The sequence below is a fragment of the Neopelma chrysocephalum genome, unplaced genomic scaffold (assembly GCF_003984885.1).
Source record: "Neopelma chrysocephalum unplaced genomic scaffold, ASM398488v2 Primary Assembly neopelma1_24, whole genome shotgun sequence".
Classification (NCBI taxonomy): domain Eukaryota; kingdom Metazoa; phylum Chordata; class Aves; order Passeriformes; family Pipridae; genus Neopelma; species Neopelma chrysocephalum.
Window position 1 is genome coordinate 30,273,040 of NW_020897693.1, and position 25,243 is coordinate 30,298,282.

Genomic DNA, 25,243 nt, shown 5'->3' on the forward strand with positions numbered 1-25,243 from the left:
GGGCTTTTCCAGATGATTTAAGGCGTGGTATTAACAAGCTGCGAAAGTAGTTTCAGCTAGCCCTTTTTAGCTATGCGGGTGATCACTTCAAAGCACTGAAAATAGGAGTAGGCAGAGGGAAGAAAAATCTTCCAAGATTCTAGCAGCATGGACAGGAATCCTCTGTATGGGAAGCCATGACCATAATAACATTATGATGACTAACACCTCAATGTTATCAGAGTGTCTGTTGTGAAGCAAATGACTCAGACGCAAAGTCAAGTTCATACACAGCATCTGCAGTTACTGTGTATACTCTTAGCCTGCAGCAAAAAAGTCAAATACATTTATTTAAGTCTCACTGCAAATGGTTTAAGTGAATGTTTCACTCACATTTGCAAAGACTTGGATTGTGTTTACACTTACCACAGCTCAGTGGACACATGACAGTATGAGGAGACACAACTGAAAGTGTCTGATCTCTTAATCTATTTTTCAGCAAATCTTTTGCATACACAGGAAACTGAGTGAGCCTAAGTGATGCTCCTAAGTCTACTGTTAGATCCTTACCTGATTTTCTGAACCTTCAAGTGCCCAGTAGCTTACTATAGCAGCAGCTGTGGACAGTGCACAATGTACCTTGCAAATAATTAAAGTAACTCTGGTCCTGGAAGCATACTTTGCATGTGCAATTGCCATATTGACAGGTTTATATACAAGCATGCCATTTTAACAACAGCAAAACATGGATGGATATACCATGATATACTGTGATATATCATGTCATAGGATATAGGCAATTATTGTGTTCCTTTAGGACACTGAACACAAGACCCCACTACTGCTTAAATTAATTATTGCTAGTGCTATTATATAGGTCTTAAAGATATCTTTACATGATTAAGTCCTCTGGCTTTTAAAGTATTGTTGCTATAACCAACTCTTTCACCGCACTGTTAGATACTAGCACTTCGTTTTTCTCCTGTTTAATATTAACCATAATATCATGTAATAAAATTGAAACAAAAGTGCCATAGGCCTAATTGTACTGTCACAGCCATGTAAATCAGAAATAACTTCAGTAAAGCTACTGTTATTACGGTGGTGTAAAATTGATATAAATTAGAAATTACTTGGATACTGTAGCTCTGCTTTCAGATAACACAATGTAAAGGCCTCACTTAAACTCCCGTATAAGTGCAATTATGAGTGCAATTCTCCTTACCTCATCATATTAAATGGCATTGTAAAAAAGAACAATATTTGTAAGGGATGACTTAATCAGATAGATCAAGGCAAGTTTTGGGGCCAGATTCTGAGCTGTATTGACTTCTATGAAGTTAATGCAGACCTACATAGATATGCATAGGTAAATAACATACCATCACTTCCAAAAAACTGAATTGCCTAGCTGTTATAAAATGTAAAATAAGAACCCTGACTTTAGGTAGATTTTTTGGTTTGGTTTTGTTTGGATTTTTTTCTGATGTGACATTAGGCTAATAAACAGCATTAAAAAGGAAACGTGCCAGATGTGGTGGTTACATCAAGAACTATGAAGGAAACTAGCAATGAACTCTAGGAAAATAAATAAGGGCAAGTTCAGGAAACGTTAGTGAAAATGCAGCTCTGGTATAAATCGAATAATAAAATTCCTGGTCATATTTTGTCATAAATAGAGGTTTGGGAATTCGTCATTCACCTTATTTAAAATTCAGAAATATTAAAGATACAGGGTTCTCTTATTATAGAAGTAATAGACTTCTAGCTATTATAGAGTTAGGGTAATTTAAATAGCTATAGAATGCATTATATCAGTAAGTGGAACATCTGTATGAAATGTCCACCTGCTAATATACTACTCAGTTTACTTTACAATCAAATGTACTTAATCATTTTAAGATGTCTTCTAATGAAGGCTTATCGGGAATAATGCTTTGAACAGAAATACTTTTAGGAATTAAAACTTCGGCTTTAAATGAGATTTCATTTCCTTGTTTACCCTTGTTGATTAATAAGCAATCTGTTAACTGCTAGGATGGCCCAGTTGTGCCAGTGAAAATAGACTAGTATTCAGCTGTGTTTGTGGGTGTAATCATCATTTCTCTTGAAGGCTTTTAAAAAAAAAAGTCTTTTGCACACTATCCATAGGCAAAGAAAAGGCATATGTTTTTAGATGTGCATACCAATGTTTTGCTTCAGACTTGCAGCTTAATATTATTGATCAAACACAGCAGCAAAATACTCCTTTGAGTTACAACATTTCTAAGTATAAATTCCATTTTCTAAAGAAACAATGACATGAAAATCTGGAACTTGAATTCACTTTCTATAGAATGTTGTTTTGCTAATAAAATTCAGGAAGGTAGGTCCTGATTTTTTATCATTTGATGCTTGTGAACAGCTTTGAGAGATGTAGTGGCTTTTTTCGTTTGCTTATTATCATTAACTGGAAGTTTAGAGGCAAACACCCTGCCTTCAGAAAAGATGATAGTTCAGATTTTCTCATGGGGTCATGTACTTTCATCTGTGGCATCCCACAGAGGGAAACAGATGTTGGCAAGTTACAATTTAAATTATCTGGAAAGCTCCCACGTGTAGAGCACAGTCCTGTTAAATTCAGGAGTAGCACAACCCTTTGATAATAGTTCAATACTGGAGTCATGCAATGCTATAAAAGTATAGGGTCTCAGAAAGTGGGCAGAAGCCATAATCCTTGGATGTATTTGTGCCTTCTATACCCAAGCTTCATAGATTTTATTATTAAAATACATTATGAGATAATTAAATTGTGATTTGATGTTGAATGACATTAGAGTATAGTCATGGATAAAACCATGCTTGGAAGTTCCCCATGCCATTAACTGCTTCCGGGTGGTACATGTCTCTCTAGTTCTGTCTGCTGTGTAGGATGCATAATTTTTACTGCTGCTCAATAATATTCTCAGTGAGGTTTCTTGGGTTTCTGGAGTAGAAGCAACAGATCCTGGCTCACATCGTTTCAATATTAGGACTTAGCAATTGTCTCCCATCAACCAGTTTATGTCAGACTGCATTCTCAGTAGCACTGGAATCAGTATGACGAAATAAATACAGTGAATTACTCATCTTCAAGGATGATACAGTTATCACATTATTCCTACATTTACTTGAATATGAAACTACCCTGGAAATATTTTATGATAACAAAAAAATCTGTAAAAAATTCTATACTGAATTTTCTCCTCTCTTAATCTTTCTCCTGTGACAGGCTGCATAGGACCCATAATTTCTGTTGTTTTTTTTCTAAAAATACACATATTCACATTGCATGACTATGATTTTTTCACTCTGTAGAATTTCTGAAATTGATTACTGTCAAGGTAACTCGTTTCAGATGTGTCCCAATTGAATGAAAAAGAAATGAAGAATAAACCAGTTTACATCATTAAACCTTCAGCATTATCGAGACAGTTAGTTATATATGGCATTTGTTTGAAGAAGACTGAACACAACGTTACTCCTTATGTGGTATTAAGACTGTATTTATCTGAGAATAAAACACTAAGCTTTGACACGAAAGTATGGGAATTTATGGAAGAGCTGAAAAAAGTATTGTAAGACAGAGATTGGGCACCATTAAACATCAGATAATACTTAACGTTTGAATTTGCAAAGAATTCCACCCTGACATCTGTTGTTTGTCTATCCTGCAGTCTTTATGCTGTGAGATCAAACAGAGACGTCGTGGGGTAGCCTCTGTGCTGCGATTATGCCAGCACCTCCTGGATGATCAGGAGACCTGCAACCTAAATGCAGATCACCAGTCCATGCAGTTGATAATTGTAAACCTCGAGAGAAGGTGGGAAGCTATTGTCATGCAAGCTGTCCAGTGGCAAACAAGGCTACAGAAGCGATTGGAAAAAGACTCGGTGAGTAATGCTTGCTTTAAAAGAGCTTTCTTCACGAGAGGCACTTTTTCAGCACAAGACAAACACATCCATCTCGAGCATTTTCTTCTGACTGAAGATGCCATTCCTAGTCTTTACTGCCAACAAGTGAATCTTCAGTTTTTCACAAAGCAATGGACAAAATTGATCAGTAATATAAACTCACAATATACATAATCTATTTGCTGGATATTTAATCTCATCATGTCTGATCCCATCAAGCAATAAAACCAATCTTCTCTTGGTGCTAAGTTGCTCAGGACCTAACAGAACTGGGCCCAGGTAAAATTTTATTGATTGAAAATATATTTTAGAAAAAGTATTTCCTATGTAACTAAGACTGGTTTTAATTAACATCCCAGCAGTAGATGTGTATTTCACATAGAATGCCATGGGTGTGTGATTAATATACAATCCTGTGTTATTTGAATATAAGTAAAATGCAATAATTTGCTTTTATCTCAGGGAAATGATTCCTAAGAGGCAAAATAGCACTCTGTTTAAACCGTCCATTAAGTGGCATGAATTAAATTGGTTTTCTACAGCATAAAACTATATTACAAAGCAGGAGGAACAAAATAATCCCTACTGTAACACCATTGACTGTAATGGATGAATTGGCTCAGCATGTTTTGTGGTACTATCATACTGCTGAAGTCTGTATACTGCAGCTACATTGACAGCAATGATAATCCTATGTAGTTCATATAGTGAAGAGCCTTGATGAGATTTTCAAACAAGTGACATGATTTTTTAGGTTTATACCAAGCAGAGCAAAGGAAGAAATGCTTGATGTTTACATCCTTCCTAATAGTTATCTGACTAACTGTGAAATACTACTTTTGACTTCTTTTTGTTAAAGTTCCTTTAAAAAAAAATAACAGAAGCTGTAATTCTCTGGTTCAGTTATGGTACTATAGTATGAAGATATATAAGGCATTGTTCAGAAACACTAGCAGTTCCTGAGTGTAAATACTATTAATCTAAAGGGGCCAAGAAATGGTGAGTTAGGGAGGAGGATGCTTGCCTGCCTTTATCAAAAGTTATAACATAGAAGTGGTCCTCTATCCATTTGATTTATTGGCTGTTTTGCTTTAGGTATTGAGATAGAAGTGGGACTTAATGAAGGAAGAAGTGCGAATAGACTACCAGGACAAGTCAAAAGGGGCATGTCTCTATATGAGTCAACATGGAAGGGAGACATCACCGAAAAGCAGATCTAGTGCCAACATTGGTTTTATAAGCATGGGATTAATCAAATGACAATATAAAAAGTGTAGATAATTGAGGAGAGTCAGTTATGCCATCAAAAATTTGATCTGGTTGGAAGTAGTACAAAAATGATGAAGCTACATGCAAGTGTACAAGGATATAGAGAAATCATTCATTTTCTGCCTTTCCTTATACATCTGTGTGCAGAGAGGCAAGTGTTGACTGAAGAGGAATGCCATTGGAAACAACGAAAATCATCTAAGAGCTTGCACTATATGACCTGTAGAAAAATGTCAAATCTTAGCGATGCTCTCAAAAAGCTAGTGAAAGCTGTAGATGTCACAGCTGATGTAGATTACCAGAGGGAAAACACTCATACTGAAAAAGTGTGAAGAAAAGAGATCTGGGGAGAAAAGCGCGAGAGTTCAATTTTGTTTGTGCTTAGTTTATGTTAGTGGACACTAAGAGTGGGGTTAGATGAAAGGAGTTTGTTTGAGCCCTCTGTCCATAGATGGGAACTGCAGTATATTATCATTTAAAAAGGAGAAATGGAATTTATATTATCGTCTAAAAAGGAGAAAGGGAAGCAGGCAAGGTAAAGGGCTGTTCAAATCTAGTGAAAAACAGAAGATGAAGGAAAAACAATTAACAAAAAAAACCCCAGAGGGTGGAAGCAAGAACAGATAGCCCCTGAGGTGTACATAGAAATTGTCTGAGCATTAAATGTGGCCAGGGCCATGGAGGACAATAAGAAAAGCTTCTATAAGTACACTGGTGATAAAAGAAAGACTAGGGAAAATTTGGTCCTTCTCCAGAAGGAAATGGGAGACCTGAGTACCTGGGGCATGGAGAAGGCTGAGGTACTCAACAACTATTTTGCCTTAGTCAACATTGGCGAGTGCTCCAGCCACATTGCTCTAGATGCAGAAGTCAAAGCAGAGACTGGGAGAATGAGAACCTCGTGCTGTAGAAGAAGATCAGATTCAAGGCCATCTAAGGCACTTGAAAGTACACAAGTCCATGGGATCTGCTGAGATGCATCTGGGGATCTTGAGGGAACTGGTGGATGTAGTGGCTAAGCCACTATCCATCATATTTGAGAAAATGTGGCAGTCCAGTGAAGTTCCTACTGACAGAAAAAGGAGAAACAGAACCTCTATTTTTATAAAGGGAAAAAAGAAGAAGACCTGGGGAAATGTAGGCTAGTCAGTGTTATCTCTGTGCCTGGCAAGATCATGGAGCAGATCCTCCTGGAAACATCTTTGTCAGTGATGTGGACAGGGGAACTGAGTGCACCCTCAGCTAGTTTGCCAATGACATTAAGCTGTGTGGTGCAGCTGACATGCTATAGAGAAGGGCTGTCATCCAGAGAGACCTTGACAGGCTTGATAGGTGGGTCTTTGTGAACCTCATGAAATCCAAAAAGGTCAAATGCAAGGTCCTGCAGGTGGGTCAGGGCAATCCAAAACACAAATACAGGCTGGGCAGAGAATGGGTTGAGAGCAGCCCTGAGTAGAGGGATAAAGAGAGATAAAAAATAATCTAGAGAGCAAAAAAATCAAAGGAATTAATTTGTTGAGAGTCTGTTCAAGAGGAGTCAAAAGTAAAACAAAGCTGGTAAAACAAAGATTGTGGGAAAATGTTAGAGAAATTTCAGTGGAATTAAAAGAAAAAACAGAATTAGTGAGGATCCAAAGCTTTAGAGAAAATGTAGGTAGGAGTTTTAGACAACACATTACATTTAAATCAGAGGAAAGTCAAGAAACGCAAGAAGAAAAATGCCATCTCAAAAACTGCAGAGAGTTTTGATGGTAATGAGTTTGAGGGAGCAAGAAATGTGAACAGAAGTAAAAGAACTCATCAATTAAATAGGCTGGGCAAGCGAATGGGTTCGAAGATAAATATGAGACTGAGGAATAGAAAAAATTGATAAAGAAAGAAAATATAGTAGGAGACATTTTTAATTCTCTTGAGAAACGCTGGTGATATTTTTGTGGTAGTTCCATTTTTGGGATATTTTTAGTCATATTACTAATGTATTGCAACAATAGCTCTAGTAAACTTGGGAAGTGCTACACAAAATGTTTAATTATCTGACCAGCAGTTGATAAACCTGTTGAATTTTGGAGCTTCGGAAATAAGTGTGTGCAGTATTACCAACAAAGAAACAAAAAGTAGCTCTCAGAATCCTGAATTTTATTTATTAGAGTCAGAGTGTCTGTTGGGTCTATAACAACCCAAGAGAGATCGGACTAGGTTCCAACTGTGTAAAGTACCAAAAGATGAGGGACTGCCTTTTTAATCTGCAAAACATCATTTTGTTGTAGTAAATATATATCTTCTATTTGACTAGGAACTGAAGTTGCATTTGTGAGATATCTTAGAAAGTGCCAAACAGAGATCCAAGTTACTGTAGTGAAATCATATTATCCTCTTTTGCATGGGGGCAGCTGCTGTGTGGAAAGCAGTTTACTGCTTGTACTTGCAGTTACTGTAAATAAACTGTCATGAGCTAATTAGAGCTTGGAATTTCACCGGCCGGGTGTGTATCATTCTTTCTGCTGAGAAGTAGCAGCCATTTAGAGATATCATGACGCTCATCTAATTTTCATTGTGGGCTGTTTTGTTTCGGAACCTCTCATCCTAGACTGCTTTATAACACTATGATTTTTTTGAAGTATGTCAGTATAAACAAGCTTCTTTTGTTAATAAAACTATCTGTATTCTCAACATTTAAATGTGCCCCAGCCACTGTAGGATTCATGTTTCTTCGACTTCCCTGGCCTGACTTGGCATGTTCTAACCCTCCTTTTCACTCAGGTCCTGTGCAGTCATTTCTTGAGTAGGTACCAGAACCATTTCTTCTCCTTCCCTATCTCTCTGTATTTGATGGTGTGCCAGTCTTGGCACACAAAATGTATCTCTTGGTAATAAGTCTTTATTTGTGGTTGCCCACAAAATACTGTAATTTATGAAAACAAATGAGATGTTTTTATACCCTGATGGCATCTGGCTCATTCAGGGCATCTGACTTGCTGACAGTAAATAAGGTACCCCAAATGATTATATAGCCTCAGTACAAGAGTCACTTTCATCTTCTACTGTCTTCTTAATTTGTGTACTGGGATCTTCCTGTGTCCTCTTTTTGCCCCTTTTACATTCAGTCACTTATCTGGGCCACTTAAAGCATTACAAAGGTATGCTGGAATTAACCACAGAAAGCTTTTATGTTTCTTTTGAATTGTTTGTCTTCATGGATCCTTTTCAGTGATGTTTGATTTTGCTCACCTTTTGCAATAGTGGGCATGATAATTTTACAAATAACAAGATATTAAGATATACTTCAAGCACCTAAAATCTGCTAAAAATTGTCTTTCTCATAAACAAAAAGTTCTGTCTAGAATGTGAAATTATCAATAAGAATCACTCCAGGAGGATGAAAGGTGGTTAGATTCAGTGGGTTAATCCAGCTATATGGAGTGAAGTATTCATAGAATCAAAAATACAGAATACTGGAAGCAGTGCTAATATGTTACAGCAAAAGAGGTTTTTATGTCCCCCATCTGTTTGTTTGGTTTTGGTGGGTTTCTTTGTTTTGTTTTGGTTTTTTGCTAAAAATTCTTTTCATCTAGATTTATAATTCCATATTTTGCTGATATAATGTTATATATCACCTAAGTTTTAACTGGAATTACACAGATGTCTTATAGCTTGCCTAACAAGACCCTGCTAGCAATCATCTTCAAAGAAAAAAAGAGTCTGTCTGGCAATTGCAATAACAATAGCAACAATCTTTAGTCAACTAAACTCAAAATTGCCATCTAAAATTCCTGCTCAAGAGCTGGAGAAGCTTTAACTCACTGTGCACTTTCCTTTAGAAGGTCTAATCTACTTGAAAGACTGAACAGTTAAAAAGGATTTGGGACAGACTCAGTTATGGTCACGCCCATAAGTTTACAATTGTTACGTCAAAGTGTGTTTGTTTCCTGCATTTATTTTTTTATCTTTTGCTCAGCCTGTGGTATGCCCTGTGTATATGTAAATTATGTGTTTAGCCTCAGTGGTTTATTCCAGATGTTCACAGTTTGTGTATATTCTGTGCAGGTCAGATATGTTTCTGTATAGAAAGCTACAATGTGATGACCATGGAAATTCACTTTTCTGGGATGGCTTTACCAATACTGGAGTATACAAAACTATTGTACTGCTGTGGCTGGTAGAGAAACAAAACTGTGGTTTCTAATGGATTTTACTTAAGTTGCAATTCAATATTCCTGCCTTTTTGGTGAGTGGAGGAACTGCTTTTTCTCCAGACTGCTCATTCATTGAATGAGAAACTTATCTGTTTTATGGAACAGACAATTTCTTATTCAACAGAGAGAGCTAATTATTGAAGGAACAGTATTATTCATGCTTTTAAGATGGAGATTTTGAGGTAAGGCAATTTGGGTTAAGGTGCTGTAATTCTCACATTGTCCTGAATATGTCTGAAATATTCATTTGTCTGATCACTAAGTTCACTACTATTCTTCATGAAAAAAAAGAAAATTATTTCTCTTGTTCTTCTAAGTCATCATACCATACTGTATGTCCAGCAAACTCCTCATCTGTATTGGCTTGAAAGTATGCTGTACATCCAGCCACATAATTGAAAATAATAAGGCCACAATAAATGGGATGGCCTTGGGGTATAATACCCAAGGGATTCAATTGGTGTCGCTTTGCATCAATGTCCATGCATCATGGTAATTGAGGTAACATAACCAATTACCACATTTTAATTAGAGTTGTAAGGACTTGGGAAAATCTGCATTGGTGAGACAGCTCACTTGAAAAAAAAAACACAAAAGAAAAAGAAAGGCACTTCTCTCTTTTCCACAAGCTTGTTTCTTAGGAGGTAAAGAGCATGCTTAAAGTGCTATTTAGGATTTTTTCCCAATATCCTCTTGGTTTCCTTCTTTATAATGAACTTGGAAAAGTACATTGTTAAAAAATACTATATTGCTTCTGATCTTGTATCTTTATCCTTTTTCTCTATTTATCTGTTTCTGTGATGCTTTCTGGAAAAGAAAATAGTTTTTCATAATGCTAGACATGGTATCTGCCTTTCACTTTTCTATATTCACTTCACTGGTGCAATATTTTTTCAATTCGTGGAATGACACTTGTTCTAAGCTTAAAAAAACCACACAAAACCCCCATCCCTCAGGGGTAAAAAATGAATCTGTCATTGTTCAGTTATTTGTTAGATAGCTTCACTAAACAAAACTCGGTTTCTGAAAGTTTCTTATTTCATCAGAAGCCATTATTTTCTAAGGCGAGGTCTAAATAAAAATCTTGCATAAAATTTAGAATTTCATCAGGAGTGTCTAGAACAGCAAAGTACTGAGAGATGATTAACTTAATTGGCTGAAGAGGGCACACTACATATTGTAAAGTGCTGAACACTTATTACACAGTCTATCCCTTACAAATTATTTAATGGCATATGTCTGAACCTTTACAGATTGATTTTATTCATTATCTATCACAAGTAATTTTTGTTTTGATATTGGACCTCTTTCATATAGCATATGACACTACAGTCTTTATGGCTTGGATTAGTTTCTGTCAGAGGGGACCCCTGGTGGCCCAGTGGTTAGCATGCAGGACTCTCAACTCTGCAACCCAGGTTCAAATCCCAGCCAGTCCCCCAGGCAGATGGAGCCCATTAGCCCTGTAAGGCCATCCATCTATGAGAAGGTCACTCTAAAAACAAACCTACATCCTGAGGACCTCACTGCCATGGTCCAAGCTTGCTTGGCCCCGGCAGATGAACCTTAGGATTAAAGGGTGGGCTCAGTCCAGCACAGGCTGTGTCTCACCTAAAAAAATCCATTGCGCAGGCTGGAAAGGTAAAAAGACCTTTCCCCAAATCTTCGTTCGCGAAGACTGGCCATTATTATTATTATTAGTTTCTGTCAGTCATCTTGTTTTATTTATATTGCAACACTGAAGACTGTTTATTTTGGTATTTCCTTAAAATATTTGTTTTTTACGTGAATGGATGTTTGATTTAGAGTCTGTAATGTGATGCACCATCCTCATACTTAAGGTGTTTACATTTTTGAGCTTCTGGGTTGCATTGCATTTCTGATTTGTGACATGGAGCAATTATCTGTAGGATCTAAAATATAGTTACATAAATGATGAACACAGGTCTAGAGTTTTCTTGAACTATAATTGAAGATAGTAATATGCCCCACATTCTGTATTCCTCATAATGTTCTTGAGGACCAGCCATAGTTACGATGGCAGCCATCAGGGCAGTACACAGAGTCTGGATAATATGACAAAACAAAGCTGGTAAAATCTCTATTGTTGAGCAGATCTTGGTAAAAAAAATTCCAGTCAAGTTTAGTCAAAATTCAGATAAATGTTGTGTTATATTCTTGAGAAAGTCTCCTGGGTGGTCACCTGCAGTGGTAGGCTCTTAGAGTGAATAGAAAGAAAAAAGAAATACATTTAACTCTTTCAGCAGAGGGCTCTACTCCATCCTCAGAGTCTGCAAAACTTTCTGTCACAACTAATAGTATAACCTAGCAATCCAGGGATGAAATACATTATTCAACTATTTCCCTCACTCTGTCAGATGTTGTCATGTTTTGCCATGCCTTTGTAAAATGATAGGAAGTTTGAACTCATAACCCCAACCAAACCAGACAAAGTCCAGACCTCTGAGAGAGTGAACCATTTGAGAGGTGGTCATGTGAGCTCACTGCCACCAAACCAGACTTTTAGCCATTACTCTAATTTAAATCATGTTGTGGACTCTTCAGTTGTCGGTTGGATTGGACAAGGAGAGGCTAATGGTTAATTTAGACTTCACAGACTAAGGCAGCCTTATCTCCCTATTTCACCATCTCTGTTAAACCATAATAAGCCTGAGCTCTCCCTCTGGAGGAGGTTGGAAAGTAAAGGTGCTTACTACTAACATTCTTCATATGTAACACTGTTTCAGTAGGGATAATTATAGAACAGACTGTGCAGCCTCTTTCAGTGCAGTTTATCTTTGCTCCAGAAAGTGAACCACCTAAAGCAGAAAGAGTAGCTCAGCATTCTTGTTCTTTTAGTCCTATACTCTGCACTGAAACTTACAGATATAAAATATTTCCTGTTAATGTTGGTGGTGTCTATTACATATGAATTTTTAGTTTGTATGATAATGAAACCTACTAGAACCTTTCTTGTAGCTTGTTCAACCACAGTCCTATAGTAGCAAGTTTCAATCACCATCCACCTCAACTGGATTCGACATACATTAAGACACGTATTTCTGTTCTGCAACTCTTTGCTAATTTGCAGACACATTTAGTTTCTTTGACCTTTCCAGGATACCCAGCAAACTTTTAAGATGAGAAGTGAAATTTACTTTTTATTGTTGACATGAGCATAGGAAAATAAATTATATTGCATTAAAAGTAAAGAGTTATTTTAATGATAAAATCAACTTCCACAATACTTAATTATTTCAAGCTTTCTTTGATTTATTTTTTTTTCTTGATGAAGCACACAACTTTTCTGTGCAGTATTTGAAATTTACTTGCTTTGTTAGAAGACAGGTTTCTTTATGATACTGGGACTGCTTCATAATAGCCACTCATAGTTTTAAACAAAAAAAAGATAATGAAAGCAACATAAATTAAGCATATATTTCCCAGTATTATTTTTAACCCAAATATGGATGCTTAATTATGCATAACTACTCTCCACAGCTCATCCTACAGTGAAAAACTGACTTCAATTATTCAAGGCAGAAAATATCATGATTACAGTGTTATAAGACTGGGTAACTGGTGTTAGAATTAACTCAAAGCATAGGGTCTGAATTGGGTATAAAATACTGTGGCTGCACTAATGTTTTTTTAGTAGCATCCTGTGAGCAGTCAGTTTCAGTGACTGACAAGTCTTAAAGTCACAGATACTTTCAATCTTTTTCTCTGTTATACTGTATTGTTTTAGGGGAAAAATTACAAAAAACTTGCTGGCTCAATGCCACAAATTTTTGTATATACATCTACATATATATTTATATTTTAAAGGAACTACTTCTTTGGATTTCTTCTGTATTCTTTTTCTGGTTAGTTCAGTTTTAAATTGTTCAAATGTATAAATTCAGAGAGAGGGAAAATTGATGGGTTTTGGATTTGCTTAAACACACTTTAAACTATTATATCTTGTGAACTTTCAAGGCTGGCTGGTGGTGCTGCGTTACCCAGTAAGAAGTTGGAAATATTTTCTTTTGGGAATATACAACCCTTCTGCATTTGTCGATGCAGCCCAAATATACTTCTGGTCCTCAACTATCTGTGACTGTATTTCAGACTGGTGCCATTTTAGAGTTGGGTGAGAGAATTTCATAGCAGGTAAAAAGTTGGTAATACATCTCTGCTGATCTGATTTTTTTTAATGGTTGATGTTTACAAACCCCCAATGGATTTAGAATGCCAGTGAGGTCTTCAAAGTACCAGTTTATCACATGACTCTGTAATTCAACATATGATCATGGAAACTCAGTCATATCTCTCATGTGTAATTGCATTTGGTGAAATTACAATATTCTTAATTTCTTTGCTTTTGTAGGTAACTAGGATATCAGTAAATCAGCTTGCCACAATTGTTTAAAATAAGTATTCTACAAGTAATTAGTAGAATTTAGATTTTGAGATGGGAGAATTCAGTCCTATAAAAGCTAGAAATCTGAGATTTATAACTTTATATTGGGAAAAGTGAACACTACAGTAACAGGTTTAGGCCTTTATAGCATGGTGGCATATTTTCTACCAACCGTCTGTCAATCTATTAATCTTGTTCTTCTGTGCCACAAATTAACAGTGGGTAAAGCACTTTTACACAGCTTTGATAAAGAGACATTCCCTGCTTCTGAAACATACATTCGAACTATAAGATGAGTAAAATCTTCAATTGAATTCTCAGGAATAATTAGTTTTAGTAGGAAAATAAGTAATATTCAGAAATTGGAAATCTGATGTTTCCAATGCATGTAGGTGCTGAAAGAACTGTCAAACACCATTTAAATGGCACAAATACCTCATTAAAAAAAGAAAAGGTAAAATGGTTAGGTTTTTATTTTCAAGGACAGAGGTCTTCAAAAGAACTCACTTCTTATTTAGGCACTTAAGTATGGAGTCAGATATTTAAAAGTGCTCAGCAGACACTGACTCACATTGCAGTGCATTGTGTTCTGATTACAGGATGAAGTCAGTGTTTTATTTAGATGCCTAATATCCACTAATCATAAACTCATGATTCGGGCCAGTATTGCTTGAAAAATTAGAGTTCAGGGAAATATGAAAGTCACAAACTTAAATTAATTTAGTGACTTGTTGCTCTGCATCTCTAATGACTCCAGTTCTGCAAAGAATTTTGTGTGTAATTGAAGCTGATTTTCAGGTATATTGTTTCAAGAGTTCTCAAACAAAATAGTTTTTAGAAAAAGAGTAAGAAACCTTATTTTCTGAGAAGTTGTACAGCAGTTATTTCCATCTTGCAAGGGCCTTCCATATTGGATGATAGTGCCACAATCCTCATGCCGCTATGGACACGTATTTGCAGGATCTTCAGGAAGTATATACATAATCAGTATATTACTGTTCGCTATTATAGGATATTCCAGAAGCTGCATCAGCAGCTAAGTAAGCTAAGTAGAAAGGAACACAATTAAAAATTATTTTAAAATTGCATGAAAATAAGTGAGGTACAATTATTTACTCTTTTTTCTTAACACACCAAAGGTACCCAATGAAATTATCAGGCAGGAGATTTAAAACCATCAGAAGAGAATACTATTTTCATGCACTACATAATAAAAATGAAATTAGTTCCTACAGGATGTGGTGAATAGAAAAAATACAAATGGGTTCAGTAAATAATTAGACAAATTAATGGGGGAGACATCAATTAATACTTATTAAATTCCAACTCTGAGAGTCCCCACAGGCTTTCTTAAATTTGGGATGGCAACTTCTATATCCTTCTATTTGTTTGAGAGTTTTTAACTTTTCCATAAACCTTCACAACTAGCACTGCAGGAGGTGGGCTCAGCTGAGTGGACTGTTGATCTCACCCAAAATGACAGATGCTGTATGAAAGCAAATGAACTTGCAGATTTGGAGGTTGTGGTGGTTTGGGCTAGGCCTTCCTTGGTGACCAGTTTGTAACCAAGGAAGGGTCCAGATTTACCCAGTATTCCCTACGATTTTTACGTAAGCCAGACTATAAGAAGAGAGGAGGAGAGGCCTTCACTCTCTTTCCTTCCGGCGGCTTGGAGGTGCAGGTTCCCTGCTGTTGAGTCTGCCGTGTTGGGGAGCGAGGCCTGGCTAGGCCTTGCCGACCTTGGGAGACAGAGGTTGCCGGCGATCGTTCCGGAGCGACTCTCGGTTGTCCCAGGAGAGTAGTGAGATATCTTCTTTGCTAACTCTTTTGTTCTTTAGTTACTAGATCTCGGGCTACTGATTGGGATATATATATATATATATATTTATATATATAAGTTTGGTTGTCCTCTCTCTCGTTTTCGGGTTTTTCTTAGTTTTTTCTCCCTCTTCTCCCTGAGGTTTTTTTTGTTGGGGGGGGACTTCTGGTGGTAAGGTTTGGAGACTTGGCAGGGAGCCAGCTTCAAACCATATCAGAGGTCTACTTATATCATATGTATGGTAAAGAAGTTTTACAGTACACCGAGAGGGTTTTCATTGTATTTTTTTGCTGTTTGCAAAGGCTGGGTTGTGCCCTTCTTCACCAGAAGAAATCTTTCAAAAATGTGCCCACTTAACAGTTTTCCAAGATATTTCTAGCATATTTTTCTGTAAAATATACAGAAAATATAATACGTATATCTACTTAATATTTAAATATGTACATACATTTATGTCAGAAATACTATAATATACATTAAATAATACAATTTAAATCATGAGGAATGATGATCATAATTTCATTTCTCCTTATATATAGGCCATTTGTGTCATCGTTGTAGCTCTTATCCATATCCAGTTCTTCATGTCTGGTGTGTGCAGTAATATGTAAATGACCTAGCCAGCTGCATTCAGCGGTGTTTGTTTATTCTGTTTCTTTTGGCATAGCATATAACTGAATTTCTGCCAAAAATGTGGCTGCTTCAGTAGAAGGAAGTTTTGAAAGGAAACATGTATCATAAGTCTTTACTCTGTGAAACAGTAAAATCAAAAGAATTTTTCTCTTCATAAAAATATATATATTAATGTAAAATTATGAGTTTGTAAAATACAATGACCAACAGAATCTTTTTAGAACACTGTTTTCATTGGCTTTGTAAACACGAATACAATACTAAGAGGCAGTGATTTTTTCATACATGGGAAGGGCAACTAAAACTGGTGAAACGTGAAAACAGAAAGTTGAAGAGAAATTATTTTAAAATGGCATATTAATCTCCCCTAACACATAGCATTTAAGTGCATTTAAATTTAGAAAACAGTGACGTTTAACTGTTAAAAAATGGCATTAATGATGCGTAGAGCTATCTACTTATGGTGGCAGTCCTTTCAGTCTTCCAGTCTGACACTTCCTTTTTTATCCAGCCAGCTAATTTCCCCTCTTTTGTGAGGAGTAACTGTTTTCACACTAGTGCTTACCCACCAAGCCTCCTCATTGTTTCTTGGTTAATTATCTTCTTGAGCTTCACCTTCTCAAGTGAAGGAAGAAAGACTGGGCCTCCCCACAGCTGTAATGGAAGCTAGGTTTTAGAGATTCACTTTATGAATAAATGCAGTCTCTGATCTACAAACATAATAAATGAGTTCCTAAGCTTTATGAAGTCATAGTTCATCCAACAGGTTTACTGAACAATTCAGAAACACTCTTTATTCTAAAAATCCTTTTTAATTTTTAAAAGGGGAGAACTATTGTTTCGGCATGAAACTAAGTACCATAAACTGTTCCAAAATTTCTAAGCATTACACAAAAGGTTCATGTCAAACATTCAGTTTCAGTACAAACCTGAGCTGCTGCATGAAAGACTTTGAGCTCTTTACTGCTTATTAACAATAGTTCTACTAATAATGTTAATACTAATAGCCCTGTGCCCCTCAGTTATTACACCAATTTGTAAACTCTTTTAATTCATTGGGCCTTTTGTGCCTCACCAGCGCTGAAAATTGTCGTTGTAGATAGACTTGAATCTTCAGTTTATGTTTCAATTTGAGCCCAAGTTTAAACTGTGTAACATTTAAAATAAACTCTCCTGTAACAGAAGAAAGTTTAATAATGGCAAATAGTGATTTTGTAACGGTGAGCTATTCCCCATTGTAATTTTGTACTCAGTCAAACTAAGGCAGGCAAATATATAATATAACAAGATATAGTTGTTACTTTGTCTTCTTTGAAGTGAATTTCTACAAAGTATGCTTATATTAAATCATTTCCCAAGTGACCAAACAAAAATGTGCACATAATAGCAGTACTTGAGACATTGCACAGGACCTATTCAATTAACTAGCTTAAACTGAAAATTCCATTCCTTTTTTTTTTTTTTCCAGCCAGCTCCAGGGCTGTGTTAGCATCTAATATGTACAGAGAAAGCTATAAACATAATGACTTACTAGAGATGGAGACAAGAAAAAAATCTGATACTTCAAGGATGAGATTATCTTAGTGAGAGCTCTGCCCTGCCTAGAGACCTCTTAAATTTGGAGATGAGGCCAGTGTTTCTATATTGCAAAGCTTGAAAAGCAGCTTTTCTTAGATATAGACTTGTAATGGCAAGGAGCAGTTGCACTGTTGTAGTCTCAAGGTGCTTACCGTTGTAATTTTGATTCATCACCAGAACCCTCTGCCATTTATTGACAACCGTGGTGTTTAACTTAACACTTGGAAATCCATAGTTAGGCAGACTGTGCAAGTACTTATAATATGCAGTATTCTTCTAGCCTTTGACTTAACAATAGCCGCTTATTAACTTCCCCCTAGTCAATATCCCAAATTTACAGATGGTGAATCAATGACTTCAGGAAGTGCCTGAACTGAGATTACAAAGGAATTGCGTTGAAAATTTAAATAAGGGGGAAAAGAGTCTGTTCTCTTTGATAACATGAATTAGGCTAAATTTGGTGGTCTCTCAACTGATTCAGGAGGAGAAGAAACTGATGATAGAGACAGATATTTTTCATGCAGTCCTGTTATTCATAAATAATAGATAAAGTCTCCCTTTCCAGTATACAGAAAGAATTTTTATTTAGAAATTCAAGCCTCTCTCTTCCAGCCCTTAGTGAGAAAACTTTCTTTCTAGGTTTCTCTTAAGGTCAAGCTCCCAAGGACTTACATCCTGCTCTTTTGTACCTTATATCTATCTGTTTCTGTGGTGATTCTCACTCTGGTGTTTTTCACAAACACTCATTTCTGTTGAAACAAAGCTCTTAAAAGTGCTGTGATTCCAGGTGTCCTGATGTGCCTGTTGTAGGTTGGAGATGACTATTGTGTCTACTAAGTCCATTCATAGTGTCCACTGAGTTGTTCTGGTTTAACTGAGAGTACACTGTTAAAGCACTACCAGTTCCAATGTAAATGATACTAAATTTAAAGTATTCTTAATCAGTAAGCAGACCTCTGAACTAGTACAAGGACAAGGGAATAGTGATTTTATTGTGCTACTGTAGCTTTGCTAATACAACTTTGTTCAAGAGCATCTAACTGCAGTTGATTTGCCATCAATACAGGTGTTCTACATATTTCCTGGTTTTCATGGATATCTTGCCTTAACCATAAAGAATTATCTTTGATTTGGTCAAATTCTGAAACTTGGCATGGATGAACTCCCACCAACTTGCACGGGCATGTGTCTGTGGGAGATTGCCAGGATTTGTTCTGTTCTGAACTAGGTGTGCATGGCAACATTTTGGGTTTAGATAAAGCTAGGAATGTTTTTCTAAGAGTTTCTCAAAGGGCTTGTGCTGGATACTTGAACAAAGAAAATAATACATTTCTCTGAAGTAGAGGTGAGATCGAAATGACATTCAAGGGCGAAAAATCCTGTCATGTAACCTCTTGACAGATGAAAAGAAAGCTACAAAGCAGTAAAAACACCAGTCAGTAAAATATGCCATGTAGCCAGGCTTTCTCATCACAAAAAAAGAAAAAAAAAGCCCAAATACATAATTTGGAATATAGGTCTGGGATTATAAACCAATTTGGATGACAATATTATTCAGTATAAAAATGTTATAGATGATCTTCTTTCCCGTAACATTTAAGGGGCTTCTTCAGCAAATGAGAACCAGAGATGTTAGAAAGCCATGTGAGAATATGGTGATAAAAAACAAGGTCACTGCTTCCATAGAGGATGGAAAACAGATGATGGGTAGACCATTATCAGTGATACTCTGGACACAGTGAAGGGACTGAACTTGTTGAGTCCTTGCTTTTGTCTTGATCTGTGATAGAAGTTAGTTCCCACAGGCCTTCTGCTGACATGGCTCACCTGTTTCAGCCTGGCTCGTACACACCGACTAGAGTGTGATGGAGAAGCTGGAGCCTTGCACTGTTTCTTTTCTCCATCTGGTAGTGCAGGAAGCTTATCAGGGAAGTTAGAAGACCCTCTTAAGACTCATGAGCAGGCATGACTGACCCCAGGGTGTTACCTAAAGTTATCAAGTGGCATTTAAATAGCAAAAGAATGCTTAGAGAACGGCCAATTTCTCTGACTTTTAAACCACTTCTACCTACTAGTGAGGACTAATAATTTTCAGTTGGGCATCCTGTTAACATGTCAATGCAGTTATTTTATCTGTTGCTTAGAAGATGTACCCACAAAGCAGCTCTTATGATAAAGAAAATTACCTGGTTTAAAACCTGTATATTGAAATACTATCCTCTAGACTATTATTTCTGAGCATTATCAGAGAACTTCAAACATCATCATAAAGACTTGAGCAGTGGTGGAACCTGAGTTCTTCCCAGCTTGCACTGAGACCCTTGCAGGTGACATCTGTGACTGCAGAGAGCAGAGGCAAAGTCAGTGTCCTTCCTGTGGTACAGGAATCTGTCCATACGACCACCCATGTAGGACCCTGGCACTACCCATAAGCATACATGAACCCTAACAGAGAAAGAGGAGTTCTGCATGTGCAGGGCTGAGGGTATAATTTCGTCAAGAGAGGCAATAATATTTGTAAAATGCAGTAAATAATATTTGTAAAATGCAGTAAGAGATTATGATCTGTGATAAATCATGCTGCTTCCATATATTCTGAGATTATATTGTAATGTGTAGGTCACTTCAGTATTATGCACAGGGAATATTATGCGTACGCTTATGCTTATGCATATTAAAACATTGATGTTGGGAAATGGGGATAGTTTTTTTGATGACTATGATATAGAGAACACCATTTAGAAAATGAGCTTAAGTGAGGCAGAAGTGGTACTGTACACATGACTATTTCCCTCAGAAGAAGTACTTGGCATGCTTGCATTTTTCAAAAGACAAAATCATGTTTGTCTTCCTTGAATGTGCATGCATTCCTGGAGGTGGGGGATGGTTTTCTTTCTTTCTTTTTCTTTTTCCCCTGGCCCCTAAGTGCAGTTGAGTTTGGATAATTTGGCCACAGCAACTGAAGGAGAAGTTGCAGGGAGGGAGGAACAGAGTTTTTATTTATTACTGTAAAAGGTCTTTTTTTCATGTTAATTCCTTTAAAAAATATAATAGTACGTAGGGGTTACATTACAGGCCTGTTTCACCAACACAAAGTATCTGTACTGGAGTAGCACATGCAAATGAAGCTGAAACAGAAAATCATTGTTTAATATAATTTGCTTAAAAACAAAGTGCAAAACTATCCATATTTTAGTAAAGGAAACAAATGAAAAAATGCATTTTTGACACTTTTCCTTAAAGAGCACTGGGGCTGAGGAAATGTCTTTATTTGGCTTAATAGCCTTATTTCTTCCCATTAACATTGTCAGCAGATTAACTGCTTAGCCATTAAACACCAACTCTACAAGCATTTAAGTGCATACCTAGCTGTGCTCACATGAGTTATCCCACTGAAATGAGAATGCTGTCCTGAGCAAAATAGTTTAGGGTTCAAAGTAGGAATAGCTAAACACCTTAACACAGCATTTTCAAATATCTTGAAATTAATTTAACCCTTCACTCTTCTGAGTCTATAATTTAATTGATTATTTGCAGTAAATGCTTCCTAGTGTTTGTCTAGTGGTAATATTTAAAAAATAGGAATCTGCCTAATATTGTGCATCTTTTGGTTTTTATTACACTGTTGGGTTGGGGTTTTTTTTTGCTTTCTTGGTCAAAACTATTTGCCTTTTCTTACTGTGAACCATGTGACCATCAAGATCTTCTCTAGATGTAGTGTTATTTGATGACTTTATAAGATAGAGCGACTCTGACCTACTTTAAAACTAACCATTTTGTAGAAAAATTATATATACATTTATACTCACACACTGTTGCACATATTAAAAACAAGTTTCTAAATTCTGGGAAATTTAGTATGATGCCTGCTCTGCTGGTGCTAAGAAAAATTCAGGAGCCGTAAGCTGGGGTGAGATAAGAAAGGGTTTAATTATGCCAAGGCAATAGATGTTACACGGCGCGCCCCGGGCTGTGCCCGAGATGTTACATTTATAACAATATCTGGCCAATCCCAAGTGTGTCCACCCTATAACTTTTGGCCTGGTCTACCCCCTGGCCCGCCTTCTGGAATTGGGTCAGAGGGCTTTTTGGGACCCCCTCTTCATCATTCTTCCTCATCTTCGGGGTACAAAGAGCAGTGTCACCCAGTTCTTTGACTCTGTCCTGTGGTTTAGGCCAAGATATAAGCGTTCCCCAAACAAGACAGGCTTGCCTTGACTAAGAGACTAAACATCTTCTACTGGATACGGGGTAGGGTTGATATGGGGAGTATGGGATGGGGTGAGAGGATTAAGGAATGTATAAACTAAGGGGTGCTACAGGGAGGAGGGAGAAAGGGTTTCTAAAATCTACTTCTATTACCTATAAAACTTATAAGGTAGAAAAATAAAAAAAATCATTATGGGCTTAAGGCATCAGTACAATCAGTTACACTGGCTGGTATCCAATGAGTTTTTGCCAGACAGTGTGGTACCTTTGCAACATACTTCGTCACAGACTTCAGCAAGGCCAGGACTTAAGAGTAAGCATACAGAGCTCACCCTATTGAAATCTGAAGCTCTGTAGCACACTCAAAGATTCTCTTTAAATATAGTCTGTCTTACATGTGGAGATCAGCATTTCTATCTGTGACAGACCCCTTTCTTGTTGGATATTTGCAATTCAAGAAGGGATCATAGAATGATGGAATGGCCTGGGTTGAAAGGGATCTTAACCATCACCTTGTTCCAACTCCCCTGCCATGGACAGGGACATCTTTCACCAGGCCGGGTTGCTCAAATACCTTGAACCAGGCAACATCATTTGGAGTGCAAGTGCAAGCTCTGTAGGAAAGCCACATTCTTAATTAAGTGAAACAGAATACAAAACATGATTCAGCTCTTTAAAAAGTAAAGTTTTCCCCATTGGAAATGACAGTAGATTTATTTGCTTTGTGTAAAAGATACATTGTGCAATACTATACAGTTCTTTCAAATGAAAAACAAAGTAGAAGAAACAACATCATTTTTTCCCAGTAAAGTGAGTAAACAGAATCCATCTCTGATACCATTCAATACTTATGATGTTGTGCCCTCCTCTGTATAACACCAAGTAAAGGATCAGTTTGGCAAATTTTAAACACTCTATTGGCGAGACCTAATAATCTATTACTATCGTAAGAACCCTAATTATTCAGCACCCTACCTCTCCACTGACCAGCCTGAAAAGAGACATCTGATAAAAATATCCTTAAAGAGTCCTGCTTTTTACATTGCTATTACTGTCAGTGCAAACACAGGCTGGAGTGAGACCACCTTCCATTTTTCACTCCAGAGATTTATTCAAGAGACAGTGGTGTACGCTCTCCAACAACTGCCTCAAAGTCTAAAGCCTCTTTCTTATTTGAGCAGTTCACTAAATTTTGTAAAAAAAGAAGGCAAAAATATATACCCCTATTAAAAATGCCAAATACATAATGTTTGTGACTTAAGCCAGGTGATTTGCTTCAGTTAGAACTTGGGAAGGGCTGCCAATGGAGCTGATAACCACTAAAGCTTTACTTCAAGGGATATGATGCTTTTAACAACAGTGGTAATTCACTAATATCAATTCAGTCAGTTCCTTGGACAGAGAAAGCTATGTTGGTAAAATGACCATATCTACATGGTAGTCTTTTCAAGCATTACTAACAATCGGAAGGAAAGTAAAATAAATAAATAAAATAAAATCCCTTACCATCATAGCTTTGCCTGCAAAACTGAGTGTATACCAGGCATCAGAAAAGCATGTGCACTTGAAGAACAAAAAAGTAGGCTTTGAAGTGGGGAGCACTCAGTGAAGATGAATGGGCTGAGGTCACAACTCTAAATGTTTTATTGTTTTAGTCCATCAACCTTGCTGAACAAACACGGCAGCCAAGTGCTGATTTACAGGGGGAAGGTTATCTTCCTGACCAATAAGGACCAAATGTTTTGTTTTGAGAAACAAAATCAGATTCTATGGAACATAAAATCCTTGGAACCTGCTGCTGAATTCCTGCCTTCAGTAATTTCTTCTTGCAGCTGGCAGAAGCTTAAAACAGTAAAATTGTGCAGTTTAGGAAACTTTCTACAGCAATGTCTTCCTAATGCTGAGTACGACAGAGTCATAAAACATGCCATAGAGAAAATGAGTAATTTTATCTGATTTTATTTTAATCTAACAGGTTTTCAAATTAACTTAATTATTGTAATTCTCTTGCATTTTACTTGCAGGTTGGTTAAGGGTCAGCTGCAAGTGGGAAACTAAGAACCAACCAAGAGCCATTATGAAAACACAGTAAATGCAAATCCAAATAAGGATTTCTGAACTTCGCAATGTACAGAACTGCTCTGATAGCCATAGTTTTCCAGCAAATGGGTGTTTTCCTGGGAATTTAACATTAGCCAATATCTCACAGTGGTAAAAAAGGACTGTAAGAAATGTGCTCTATAAAACCTTTGGGGTAGGTAGATCCACAAAGAGACTCTAGCCTTCAACATTAGACATGACAGATTCACAAAATGCCAAAGGCCTCCCTACCTGCTAAGGAGGAAAAAATTCTTTGGCACCTGTATTTCTGCCCATTATTATACCTTAACACAGCTGCAGTACTCAGGGACCTACATTATAGCTAAGCCCAATGAAGTGTGAGGACACAGATTCATCTTACAGGGAGGGTGCCCTGGTTTATCAAATAAATTAATAATCATATCACCCTGCTGAATGGTGGATAGCTACTCTGCCCAGTTTGGAGAAAATAATTCTTCCTGATGTCATTTGATTGTTTTAGCCTTTGGTTTACTAGACATACTGGGATGGTATAGCCTTGTGTCTTGCAGAGAAATAATGCCACCTATACCCATAATTAAATAGTCACTCAGCAGATGTTTGGATCTACCTGTGCCTCTTGCTGTTCAAATGTGCTGAACACAGCACTGCAGGAAAAAATTTTCCTCATCTATCTATGACTGAATTAATATTTAATTGTTTTATGCAAATTGACACGGGAGAAGCAGGTTTCTTTTTGGAATGGCATGTAGGTAAGGCTTTTTCTGAGAGAATGATAACCTGGTCCATGTCTCTTATGCTCAGGCTGGCAAAGTGTCCCATGACCAAAATCAGTGTCCTAACTTTTGAGCTTTTGGAGAACATCCCATGATTTCTCACAAAAGGGCTGAGCAGCTTTAGTTCCTACTTCAAAGAGAGTTTCCAGCTGAGAATCGAAGTCAGAGATACGTGCCTTTCCCTGCACAATTAACCTTGGCCGAGTCTTGATGAATCTAAGTCAGTAACTAAGCTGTGCACAACTGCACTCTGTTGGACTAAAGCTTCATTTTGTCTGCTTTTATTTCAGTAACTTTATGGTTTTTTTTGTTATTTGCTGTTGCTGTTTGGCATGATATCAATGCTGTATTTGAAAAACAACACTTGCTCAAAG

At 36.9% G+C, this 25,243-nt stretch overlaps 1 protein-coding gene across 15 annotated transcripts in view; it reads left to right on the top strand.

The window, feature by feature from the left end:
* The window catches only part of AKAP6 (A-kinase anchoring protein 6), a 274,653-nt gene that overhangs the window by 238,140 nt on the left and 11,270 nt on the right, over positions 1-25,243 (top strand). For all 15 annotated transcript variants that reach the window (XM_027670361.1, XM_027670334.1, XM_027670330.1 and 12 more), the window contains one exon: positions 3,675-3,890. In XM_027670361.1, the coding sequence (XP_027526162.1) occupies positions 3,675-3,890 (216 nt within the window). The remainder of the gene's footprint in view (positions 1-3,674; positions 3,891-25,243) is intronic.